This window comes from Pagrus major, chromosome 20 (genome assembly GCF_040436345.1).
Source record: "Pagrus major chromosome 20, Pma_NU_1.0".
NCBI lineage: Eukaryota > Metazoa > Chordata > Actinopteri > Spariformes > Sparidae > Pagrus > Pagrus major.
Window position 1 is genome coordinate 3,759,293 of NC_133234.1, and position 13,892 is coordinate 3,773,184.

General features: G+C 39.5%; 1 protein-coding gene across 1 annotated transcript in view; it reads right to left on the reverse strand.

Moving 5' to 3' along the window:
* The window catches only part of LOC141015799 (rho GTPase-activating protein 23-like), a 101,165-nt gene that overhangs the window by 25,232 nt on the left and 62,041 nt on the right, over window positions 1-13,892 (reverse strand). Inside the window, exons 2-6 of the mRNA XM_073489990.1 lie at window positions 4,125-4,316; window positions 2,123-2,153; window positions 1,692-1,787; window positions 266-344; window positions 118-178 (exon numbers count right to left, since the gene is read on the reverse strand). Coding sequence (XP_073346091.1) covers window positions 118-178; window positions 266-344; window positions 1,692-1,787; window positions 2,123-2,153; window positions 4,125-4,316 — 459 coding nt within the window. The remainder of the gene's footprint in view (window positions 1-117; window positions 179-265; window positions 345-1,691; window positions 1,788-2,122; window positions 2,154-4,124; window positions 4,317-13,892) is intronic.

Consider the following 13,892-nt stretch of genomic DNA (forward strand, 5'->3'; position numbering starts at 1 on the left):
TAACTGAAATACACAATTTATGTTGTTATGTAAGCAGCCTAGCTAACTGCAGTGCTACACTTAGTAACAAGGTGAAAAGAAGGAAAGAAGAGAAAATAGAAGAAAGATAATACTCACACTTACCAACTGCAACACATCCTCATCTTTTGGCATAATAGAGAGCTCCAAAATGTCTTCACTACAAAAAAGATAAAAATATATGAACAAAAAAATAAACACATGAGATGTGAACATTGAATGTGATTAATAAACACGAGTCTCTCACCTGTTTTGGATGAGTGCGATCACTTGAGAGTAGGTTTTCCCCAGAATGCTCTCCCCATTCACCTTCACCAGCCTGTCCCCTGGACACACATCATTATGTCATTGAAGTCAATAAAATGAATCATCATCATTTTTAAACCTTGACAGAGATATGACACTCTCAATAATATATAATAATGTAGTACATGAGCATATTTCTTTTATTCTGTTATTCATGTTCAATATTTCTGTTAATCTGTTTATCTCTTAACAGATATGATTAACAGATTCTGTATTTGTTTTTAGTTGAACAGACTCACAGGAAACTCTCTGATTGGATAGTTTTGATTGGACCGTCACCCAACAGTACATCATCAAGACCCATGTGGGGAAATCAAAGTCTGAGGACTGACAGCCAGTTATGCAGCATTCATGTTCTCTGGTGTCACAATGAGCTCATTAAAAAATAACTAATTTTAAGCATTATTACCATGATTGATTGATCGTCCATCGCTGATGGCTGACAGCCATCCCTGAGCATCGTAACATCGTGATTTAAAAGGCTCCCCACCAGAGAGCACAATTAAAAGGCGTGTCCCCTCAGAATTGCCGCAGGGCAAGAGTTGTTGTTGTTGTTTGTGATATGTGGGGAGAGGAAATGAAAAGAAGTATGTTGCTGCTCAGTGCACTAACATAACGTCTCCTTGTCCTGTTTATTAGTTTCTTATAAAACCAGCTCAGTTAGGTGAACCCAAGATACTAGGTTAAATTTGTGGCAGCAGTGTCTCTTTTCCCACGGGCCACTGTTTCTCTCGGTCATGCTGTTTTTATACACAGTTTGCTTAGCTTAGCTTCCTTGGCTAGTCGGCTTTTAAACCTGGCACAGGGATGTATATCGGTGGTAACAGGAGATTCATCTGCAGGGTGAGACAGTTGGAGATTCATGTCAGAGCAACGGTGGGAAACAGCGGCGGCTACAGTGGTGAGTTAATATGCAACTGCTGTCTTACGACAATACTGAGGGGACACGCTGCCTCAAATTCATAAACAACCATGTCATCGTCCATCACGATGTTTCACTGTAGACATCGCCATATGCCAATTTGCCAATGCCAACATCGCCCAACCCTAGTACACAAGTCAACAAAATGTTGTAATAATGTAAGTAATAATAACAGGCAAGATTTGGTTGCCCGTGCAAAGCCTGAGACATGAAACCCAGGGCAAAAAAGGGAGAAAAGTACTTGCTGCTGCTCTTTAAGTTCAATGCCATGTGCACTCAGTGTAATGAGGTCTTTAGGCAGATTTAGGCAGTTTGACAGTCAGAGGACACTGCTTCGAGAGATTTTACTGAGTGTGATGACCCAAGGTCTGCTGTATCTTAAGTCTACAGCATGTCACTCATATGCTTCCTAACTATTTGTGTGTGTGTGTGTTGTGTCTTCTACCTGTACACAGTCCAGCTAGTTGGGCAGGGCCATTTTCTTTGACACTCTTCACAAAGATGGTGTCCATTGGCTCCAAACGGGACCGCTGGCAACATGCTTAAACACACACACACACACACACACACACACACACACACACACACACACACACACACACACACACACACACACACAGATGGTGTGTATAAACATGCTGACTGAATCCAAAACCCACAAAGTTGAATCAGCTCTACCTACACATATACATAAAGAGTTCACCCTACACGTGCACACATATATCCTGAGCAATCGTGCATTATGAAACAGAACAGAATAGATTTTAATGAGCCTGAAGTAAATGTACTGTGGAGACAAGATCCTGTAATACTGAGTCATTAGAGCTGAATGCCTAAACACTGGCAAAGAGTGTATGGCTCATAAAGTCCGCTCACCTTTTCCAGTTGCATTTCCATTTTCTTCATCCTGTGGGTCATACACAGAGCAGGTGTTAAGAGGACAGGAGGACCACTGGGGGGCACTGCTCAGCTCCCAGGTCTGTCTGACTCCAGCTGACTGAGCCGTTTGGGCTCAGCTGCCTGACTACCTGTCTCACTGTCTGTCTGTCTGACTTACTGACAGGCCTGCTGGCAGGCTCTATCTGGAGGCTTTGATGCTTCGCTGAGTTAGCTCATTCCTGACCTGGACACACAAAAGGGTCTGCACACAGACGGAGGTCTGCTGCTACACAACACCAACCTCTCCAGGCAAAAGGACATTACCATACTGATACAGGACTACAGTACCCATCTGTGGCTGTAGTGTCTTTAAGTAAACAAACAAGCCTGTCTGATGTTGGCTGGCCTTGGTTCTCCTGATCAGCTGAGCATAGTGGGCAGTGACAGGAAGTCAATTAACAATTCAGGGAACTAAGGATTCTCGTACCATGGACAGATGGGAAAAAAAATTGAAGAAACTTTGAAAAATTAGCATGTCCAAACATTTTTTTACACATATTTCCTAATTCATAAACACAGGAGAGCATCATATTAGAAAATGGATCGGAGTTTATTTTCCAACTTTCCGTATAGCATCTCAAGACAACAGGTGGCAGCTTTTAGCTTTGTTGTCCACTATTTTTTGCCCTCGAAAGAAAAAGAAGTTTGGGCACACCTGTTCTAGCGGCTCTGTGAGGCTGCAGACAGGCCCAGCTGTGCATTGAGGTTAGCATGCACACAATGATAATGCTAGCATGCCAACGTTTAGCAGATAGTGTTTACTGTGTCTTAGTGTAGCATGTTAGCCTGCTAAAATTAGCTATTTAGTTAGTTCATTCAAGTGTTTTAGTGCAAACTAAACTAAACTAAACTAATTCATTCATTCGTGGTGCTTAATTTGTACCAATCCATCTGGCAGATGTGGAAATATTTCACTGGATAAATGTAAAGTTTGACCTGCTGAAGGTGCCAAAAAAGATCAAGGGATCCCCATTGCCATCAGGAACTAGGGCTGGGTTTTAAAAAAAACAACTATTTTTCCAATTCAAATCGATCTTCATTTGAATGATCTAATATTGATTAAGGTTGATTTTCCATTTGGTAAGTAAACCTCTGAAAGCTACTTGCCAGACTGATGGATGTTTTGGTGTCATTTGTGTGTGAGTTGCTTCTGTCCCCTGCTGTTTCTATTTTTTCTTATTTTTCTTTGTTGAAATACATAGGCGTACATTCATCAGGGCTTTCTTGTTCTCTTACTACAGCATTTTTAATAATTTGATTCTAAAGTCATAACAATATCCAGTCATTCTCCACAGGCAGTTTTTAACCAACAATCTCCAAAACCTTTTATTTAATTAATTTGTAAATGTAAACATTGTTTTTAATAATGGTTTCTTGTACAATTTACAGGATTAGTTCTCTCAATTTCTTTCATAATCAAGCAAAATTGGTATTGTAAATGAAATATTCCTAAGTGAATTGATACGGAATAGAATCAAATCAGAAAACAAGCTGTATTGGGACCATGTGAATTGGAATCGAATCGATTCAGGAAATCAGCAATGATAACCAGCTCTAGTAGGAATTATTCTCTGGGGAGAGGGACCATGATTCTTTGTTCAAAGTGTCAATCCATCCAGAACTTGCATAAGAAAAACAGGTAAGTCCAGTTCCTTAAAGCTACATTCACACTGTAGCTAAAATGGGCTAGTGCAGAAATTTTGATTGTCAGGATTCGACTGACTATTGACATTTTATTTGAAAAGCATCCCATGTCCAATATCAATCTGCCCAAACTGAAAGAGATTTTCTTTAGTTTTCATCAGCCTCCTGCTTTTGATGGAATGGCGGGTTATTCCCAAATACTGATTCAATTAAGATCTCTACTAGTCACTTGGGTTAATTATACACATTTTTCATGTCCTGACCAACATCCAACACCATAGAGCAGTCTGCATACCTTGAGGCTGTGAAGGGAGGATTCTGGTGGGTAGACGATGAAGTGGCGCAGAGTGAAGCCGAATCCCTGGGAGTTCTTCTGGAGGAAAATGGTCCTTGGGCCTTGCCATGACATGCCCTCCACCTCACCTGATGACAGCGGCCGGCGCTTGTTCTCATTGGACGACACCATGCCATCTCTCCTCCCTTTAGCCTATTGAGAAGAGAGAATGGAGAAAATGTTTAGATCAATAAAGTTTAACTTTCCTTTTCCTCTTGGTTGGAAAAAACACTGACAAAACTTTACCGTGTGAGTCTTGAAGTACATCGTAAGTACCATTTTTAGGTGTCTCAACTGAACTTGTGCGTGTGACTGTGTATTCATTCACTGTTGAATGCGTATAAGGGAAGTGTGAGTGGGTGGATGTGGGCGTATGTGGTCCATTCACTGAGGACTCTGCCCAGATCCGACCGGGGCAGAATTCCACCAATGCCAGGAATTTCTCAGAGACTTCCCCTCTCTAAAGAGGAAGCTCTGTTTTCACCAACAACCTCACCTATAATCACATTTATTACCTCCAGCCAACAATGGCAGAGTTAAAAATATATCCAGTCTATTAATAAAAGTCATGGAACAACAGGAAATTATTAGGGCTCATAAACACAGATCTGGAAAATCAAATGAACAATAGACAAAAGCAACTTCACAGTGAGTGTGCCTAAAAACATCCACTGATATTTCTACAGGCTGAACGAGGTGACAATTAAGCCAGTGTTTCAAATACAAACATGCAGTGGATGCTCCAACACTAATTCAGTTGCTAATTCACCTAATCTTTTAAAGTCATAAGGCTACAAACCATAGCTCAGGCAAATCTGGAAACTTTTTCTTTTTTTCTACATAACAACTTTGAGATTGATCGTTTGGTGGGATTTAACAAAAAATATGTGTAAAAGTCAACAACACTTAAAGCTTCATGAATGGGGTCAGCTGATATATGAAGCACTTATAATGTATGAATGAAACAGCTGATAGCCGATCAGCTGATCTAAGTGCTACTTCAGATATATATATTCATCATATATGCATAAGTTCATTCATTATATATGCACAAGTTTTTTCGGTTGTATATAATCATAAATTTGGCCAATACTACTTATCATAATTGAGTGGGTTATTTTAATGACATTATACTGTGTTTGTAAGGCACAAAAAACTGAACACTAGACATAGGCAAAATTATTACACTGCATGAATCTGTGAAGTTGATGAACATTTATTATATTGTCTTTGTTCTGTTTTCAATTGGGTATATGTCAAAAAAGATAAGCAAATGATCAAATTCTGGTTCATGCAGGTTTTACAGTGTCCCAACTTATAGGAGTATGGGTTGCAGGATCTACAGCAGAGTAACTTTTCTACCTTGTTCAGTGCATTTGGGATTTGTTGCTGTTCATGCGCTTCAAACTGTTGTAACTTGTTTCAGACAAATTTTCAGCTTAATTATGAAGTGCATATTCTGATTTACACAGCCGCTGAACTTCTTTGAAATCTGTGTACTTCAAACCAGAAACCATGAGTCGAAAGTGCTGGGAAAATCCTTGTATGCAAATATAATGTTGGATGGATCATAAACCCATCTGTGATTCTCTCCTTGCTGGATAATAAAAAAAACAAACAAAAGCCATCATGGGGGAGAATGAAACCTACATACTGTTCAGTACTTACAAGTATACACACTGACAGGCACACATCATCATCAACACAGAGAGATGGAGAACAGCACACACATTCATTACACACAAAAAGCACCCAAACCCCACTCAGCCAGTTACGAAAACAACAGGAAGTCTGTTTCTTGAGCCAGGAAGTGGATGGCCGAGCCCATCAGAGGCGTGTTTTGGGGAAACCTTCACCTCTAAGAATAGTTCCAAGGAGAGAGCAGGGAACAGGCACACTTTCCACAGAGGGAAGCCAGTTAGTTAAATGTTTCCATTATACGGTCGAACTAGTAACAACAAATCATGAGCTCTTATCAAATCGCTTGATCAGCAGTGTGACTTTGTGTTGTGTTGGCCTTCTTTTATAACCAGACCTTGCCTTAATATCAGAGAATAAACAGAATATGTTGGTTGATTTGTATCTGATTATAAACCAGCATAATGTGCTGAAAGAATTACATAATCAAATTAAAACATTTTTATGGTTTACACTTCAGACTGACTTTTCCCAAGCTTTTTTTAGGACCCACTCTAATAGCATTGCATAACATATATTATCTTCACCATCAGGCTCCACAAACAGAATGAAATAACCTCGGAGGATTCCTGCCCACTGACATTTCTTTGTGTTTGTGGCTGTGGGTGTGTTGGAGAGTTGTTGTGCGAAGCGCCACAGAGCATGAAGTCATAATATCTCTGCATGTGTGTGTGTAACATGGTTGGGTACATTGTAGTGTTAGATTCCTCATCATGCAATGTCTCTGCAGGTGACAATTCACACATGAGTGAATGTACACATGAGATGTTGTTACATGCTGACCTCTCTCACCATATCTCTCCCTCACACACACTCACCTTCATCTCCTACACACTCAGAGTGTGAAATGCCAACATGCCAGTGTTTTATAGAACAGTGTGATTCACACAGCTCTTTGCTCAACCAAACAACTCAGTGAACGTCTGTGTACATTACCCACTTTCTATAGTTTTACAGAATTAAAGGAACAGTTCACCCAAAAATTTGAATTCATTCTTAACTCCTCACCCCCATTCTGATGGAAAATCAAGTTTCGTAGTCCACAAAGAATATCCGGAGCTTCAAAGCAAAACTCAGCAACAGCGTTGTAGCATTCTCCTAAACAACTGGGGACTTGATTTAAAATGTAAACAAACAACCGAAAAAGGAGAAAAACATAACATGGCTTCAAACACCTTGTCCGGCGTAATAAATGACACGTGGTCCATGCACTCACTTCAGACGCTTTTAGTTTAGTAGCTACAGTGAAGGCTTCAGCTTTAAAAGGGTGAAAATAAGGTATTTTCAAAACAATTTGTGATCTTGGGGCTTTTGGAGACTTGGATTATGTCGGATGAGCTGTATGGAGCCATTTCTTTCCCAGTTGTTTTTTGTGTTATAAAACAAGTGTCCAGCTACTTTTGTTGTCCAGGGAAATGCTGCAATGCTGTGAAGATGAAGAAAAATTTTGTGGACTAACAATCTTCACCCGACTTGCCATCAGCATGGGGGTGAGTAGATAATTACAGAATGTTCATTATTGGGGCAACTGGTCCTTTAATACTGACACTGTCCTTATCTGAGTCGCTTTAATTTAGTATTGTTAAGACAGAGAAGAGACTATTTTGAACTTTGAGTAGTGTGTGTGTTGTACATTCAGTGCAACTGGGACAAAGAAAGCAACACATGTGACGCCTAAAAAACTGTATTTGAATCTGTATGCACTATATGCACTGTACCTGCACTCACTCAGTTGGGAAAGCAATTTTCTTGCATTAAAACCGGGGTATATGTATGTGGTTCTGTATGGATGTATGTATGTTTTAAAGTCTGCCAGCCTGTGTGTAAGTCTAAAAGAAATGTCAGTATGGCCTTGAGTGTGACAAAACAAAGCTTGAAAAGTCTAAGTGAACAAAGTTAAAGTTAGTTTGGTAATATGGCAAAAAGAGAAAAATAAAAATGGAAAGCAAGGGGAGTGGAGGGTGTTGCAAGTGAGATGGCAGATCTACCCTGGGCCTTGGAGAACAAACAGGGTCAGGAAATTAAATTTTAGGTTTAATTGATGTTCAAATCTAAAAGGTTTACACAACTTCTGCAAACATCTACTGAATGCTGTGGTAAGGGTGCTGAGTGCAGCAGTGAAAAAAGACCAAAACATTTTAACACTTATCTCCTTTGACATGGAATAGCATTGAAAATTGTTGTAAGAAATGTAAACATTTAAGACTCAATCATAGATTTAAGCTAAAACCCAATTTTAGGTTTCCTTCAAGCATAGGTGTAGTATCCTTTTTCATTTTCAACTGGAGGATGTGGTTATCCTGAATTCATATCAGGTACAGTGCATTCACGATATTTAGTGCCTAAGCACCAACCGTGGACTCTTGTATCATGGTAAAATGACTTGCATTTATATAGCGCTTTTCTGGTCTACCAACCACTCAAAGTGCTTTACAACACTTGCAAGGTGCCAACCTGCTCATCAGGAGCAATGCAGCCTTTCCTGTCCAAAGTGCCCCACAATATTTCTAGATTCAGCCACTCAAACACACTCACGCACCAATGGGAGCAATATGGGATTTATTCCCAATCATGTCCAAAGACACTTTGACATACAGCCAGAGCAAGGGATGGAACCACTGACCTTCTGACTAGAGGTCAGACATGCTCTTCCTCCCGAGCCATAGCTTCCCCACATCATTATGACTATATGATCATACTTTGTCATCATTTTACAAAACTCTGTTGTCCAAATTCATGATTTAAAAAAATATATATAATTAAAACTAAAAACAAAACTATCGTCTGTTTTATATGTGTGAAGAGTATTGCGTAATGTAATGGATAACAGTGGATACAGTTCACTGCACTCAATTTAACCCAATATTATGAGCTTCTGCAGCTTCTCAGTTTGTTTTCCTGCTCCAAAAACTGTATTATTGCTGAATTACTCTCCTGTCTCAGGAAAGAATAGATGCCTATCAAAGGCAAGCTCTGAAAGGCATGGATTTGTGTTATAATGTAGCTGTTGGTTAAAAACTGCATTTGAACTTCAATGTATTGTTCACACTGGAGATAAATATCTACCTGTTCACTGATACTGTGCTATAGCTACATTTATTTAATAAGAACCATCAGCTGTATTCAGCTGTTTGGTTTTATTTAGCTCATTTAAACATAATGCATGTGCACTGATGTATTATGTATGAAAATATACATACATGTACATACACATCACTTTTGGAATCCATATCTTAGTATCTCTGTCTTTATATAAGTGAGGTGAGGGTTTTACAGTTTATAGGTTTCTTCCAGTTGTTTTACTGGTGTCATTGCCACAGTCAGAATGCTGGTCACACTTGTAATGTGGATAAAACTTATAAAATGTAACCAGAAGTAAGCCAACAATCTCTTACTTTCGGTCAAAGCCTACTTTTAATAACATAATTCATTCATAAGTAAATTATAATAATATAATTAAGGGAAGACACTACAGGTGAATAGGTAAAAGAAAAAAGTTGATCGCCAGTTAAAACTTTCATTAAAGTGTAACTCTCGCCAAAATGCAACCTAGGCTTTTTTTGTGAATGTCCCCGAGTCAAACCTTCGTGTAAAAGCATAATTACGACGAAAAAGCCACTTTTAAGATTTACCGTAGTTTTGTTTTCGGGTCAAAATCATTTTCAATGGTGTGCAGGGGCAACATTACGGTAGCATCAAAATGGCTATTTTTAAAACACTAAGAAGACTCGACACAACATGAAACTTTGCTCGTAGTATCACCAGGGTCTCTACACATGAACACAAGCATTGAGAACACTGTTTGTGTACACAGAGTTTACTAAAAAGAAGGTTTTTGAACAACTCACGTTAGCAGTAGCAGTAGCCGTCCTGCCAGTCGAGAAGAGTCGATCCCCGAGTGTGACGCTTTAGGAGCTTTCCACCTTTACTCTCCTCCATGTTACGCCACACTCGGGGATCGACGCATCTCGATTGGCAGGACGGTGGCGAGCGGAGCAAGCGACCGCTAACGTGAGTTGTTCAAAAACCTTTTTAGTAAACTCTGTGTACACAAACAATGTTCTCAATGCTTGTGTTCATGTGTAGAGACCCTGGTGATACTACGAGCAAAGTTTCATGTTGTGTCGAGTCTTCTTAGTGTTTCAAAAATAGCGATTTGGATGCTACCATACAGTTGCCCCTAGCACGCAATTGAAAATGATTTTGACCCGAAAACTAAAATACGGTAAATCTTAAAAGTGGCTTTTTCGTCGTAATTATGCTTTTACACGAAGGTTTGACTCAGGTACATTCACAAAAAAAGCCTAGGTTGCATTTTGGTGAGAGTTACACTTTAAGACAATAATTTTTTTGTATTACAAGTTCTCTGAAATTGTATGTTTAAATGCAAATGAGTCATTACCTAATGAAATATACGTTGCATACATTCCCAGGACAGAAATATGAACATTGGATGAAGCCAAAATTCTTGTTTCATATTATTAACATATTAGAGTCAAAGACTTTTACAGAGGGAATTTCTGGATCTCTTTATATCACTCCATAAATGAAAAAATGTCAAGAGCCATGAAAATAAATACAATTTTGCCGAACCCATCTGTGAAACTCATCAGAGTATGGATGGGAATAAAATTTAAAAGTGTGGTCTATGTAAGTGAGAGATTTCTGGATCAAAGTATGAGAAAAAATCATTTTGAGAAAACTTTCCAATAGTCTGTAAGACGACATGTTGGAAGCAAAATAGACCAAATTCTCCAAATTGACCAGTGCATGAATAAATTGTCTTTTCGCTCATTCCCCTTAAAGACTAATATTATTTAATGTATTTGGCTTCTCCTTGTTACCCCACATAACAGTTCTCACCTAATCCTGAACACTTGGCCTGATGGTGCAGCTCTTTCAGGACAACAAGGGCTTGTTGTGCTAATTCAAATATAGCTCATTATTATCATGTGCCACTCACTCAATTTACTTGTTTTTCCTGTCTACTGCTCTTGTCATTTCATTTGGCTCTATTGGATTTAGTATTTGATTTGCAGACCCTTCACTATGGGGACTGAGATGATTTAGCTCATCTGACACTCAGTCTACAGCAGAATGAGCTGAACTGAGAGAGAAAGAGTGACACACAAAAAGACACACATCCACCCTGTATACACAGATCAGATAATACAAACTGACAGACATTTTGTGTAATAACACACACACTCAAACACACAGTGTATACACAGTGTATAGAGGCTGCTAAAACAGTCAGGCATGCAAACATACAAGCAGTGTGTGTTGGAAAAGGTATGATCCTTGATGCATACTTGAACAGATGATGTAAAATAACGACTACACACACCCACATATACATACACACAAGATTTTATATAAAGCTACATGAATCTCAGTGCGTAGTGAGGGCATCAGCCTCATCTCGCTTCCCCTCTGCTAGTCAACAGGCCCCCTCAGCGCTACATTACATAATACTTAAAGGAGGCACAGAGACGTGGCATAACACACCAACACAAACACATACACACACACACTCACACTCAAATGAATCAAACACCACGGGCTCAATCTTCCTCCAGATATGACAAGCTGATAATATCCATTCTGTTTGACTCCACTGTGCAGCCTCTGTCCTGACACAGGTTAAAGTCCTCCCTAAAGTTGATAGCAATCGCATCAACTTTGCCCCCCTGTGATAAAACCAGGACACCCACATGGTGGACGAGGACATGGACGGTCAATAGTAATGCTGCTCTTGCACTGATCAGAGTAGACAGGAAAGGTTAAAGCAAGATGGCTGACGAAGATCCCGGAGGAAATACACCTGTCCACAGTCATCAGATCAGACAGGAGATGAGGACTGTTCAAAATGATGACAGCCATGGCTGTTTTTAGAGCTGCAGTTAATCTGCAATGTACAATGATGGACTACAGACAGATTCCAAAGCTAGTCCATACCACTGAAGAGCACTGCAGTCTAGGGATGTCCCGAGCCGATCTGCGGGATCGGGATTGGGGCCGATATGGGCATTTTTTCACTGATCGGGATCGGCAACTTTGAACGTGGACGTCTGGAGAACCTGTGGATAAAATGTCTGCGGTGTGGAAATATTTCAAATTAGAAAGCGAAAGCGGTCCAACGGCGACATGTAACATCTGCATTACGACCGTTTCGCGAGGGGGTAGCAAAAGAGCTGCATTTAGTACTACAAATTTGATACAGCACATAAAAAACAAAAACATGAGTTGACTCAAGCAATACAGGCAAAGGCACCGAAGCAACAAACACTCGTGGATACTTTCAAAAGGAAAGAGAAATATCTTCGAGACAGCGACATGGCCACAAATATTACAGAGAAGGTCATTGAATTCATCGCTCTGGATAACCAGCCCACCTCTGTAGTAGAGGATCAGGGTTTAGTTAATGACTTTGTTTACTTGTTGTTTTTGTTAAAAAAATATAAAAAACTAATGAAAACCAATGTTGCAATAGGATATGCAGAACAAGAAAGAGCCATATCAAAGTATTTACTTTGTTTCAACAAAATAAAAAAACCTATTAGGGAACAGCTTGGATGCAGGTAATTTTTTCTTAATGCAGCTGTATTATCTAGGAAAATGTTAGTTAGGGCTAAGTATCGGATCGGGACTCGGTATCGGTAGATACTAAATATTAACTTACTCAGATCGGGATCGGGGTAAAAAAAACCTGATTGGGACATCCCTACTGCAGTCACAACAAAACAGAGTTGTCAAGTGTAAAAGATAGTTTCACTTGTTTCCAGTCTAGTTTTACTCAGGAAATGACTGCTTCATTCCACACTATATACTTTACCTTGCAAGGCAGCTGGATTCGCAAGATCACGTGAACATGTGATTTCACAAATCCATCTTGCCAGGCTTGAATGCGCTTGTGGCTGCTCACTCAGGCATTAGCGTCCTATGAGGAACGTCTTGCAGCTACAGGCCCATGCTTGTAGACGAAGCTATGATGACTAGCGAGAGAAATGACAGTTCAATGTTGGTTCCTCAAGAGATGATGGACACCAAACCAGAGGTAAAAGGGGAATGAATATACACATTAGCCATACCAACTTAATAAGGCCCCAATGTCAAATGCGTTTGTACTATTCAGCTTGTTATGGCCTTCTGCCCCCAAAAAGTGGCCATAAAAGCTGATTAATGCAGTTTTGACAAGTTTGGTGATAAAAAAGGGATATACATACAGAAGATACATAGTACATAAAGTTTTGCAAAAAAAATAATGTAGCTGATGGTAGAGATGTTCTGATACCATTTTTTCCTTCTTGATACTGATTCCATTACCTGGGTTTCGGTATTGGCCAATATAGAGTACCGATCCGATACCAGTGCGTGTTAAAAAAAAAAAAAAGGAGATAAAGATTTTGTTTTTCTTTTAACAGCAATAGCAACAGCATATACAATGCTACTAACCCTGTATGGATGCGATATGATTGCTATCATTGTATGGCCTGGCTCAGATGAAACCTTGCGGAGAATGATTGCCATACAACATTCTTTTATTATCTATTTTGACAGTCAGTCATAACCAAAAAAAAAAGAAATAAAGAAATCTAGGAATAAATAACAATTCCTTTAAAAACTGTTAAAGTGCAGCCACTTTTTAAATAGAACAGTTTAAAACAGTAATGCAACAGCAACTTACATAAATCTAAGAATAAACAATTACCTTAAAACTTACTCACAGAACTCGTTTGCTTGCCCCATGTCTTTGCGGAGTCCACCCAGTGTGGACACTCCGCAAAGACATGGGGCACACGTCAGAGGTCCAAATGTCAGTAGTAAAGCTGACTGCCTGGACATCTTTGAGCCTACATGAAATCTGTTCCCTCAATGTTTCATAAAGTTTGGGGAAAGCAGTTTCGTCTTCAAACGCTTTATAAGGTTTTATTTTGCTGAAATTGGCAACACTCATGCCACCCCTCGAAATTAGAGCCTTGCATACTGAACGTGTTGCTGTTTTACTGGTGGGGTTATCCAGAGTAAAAT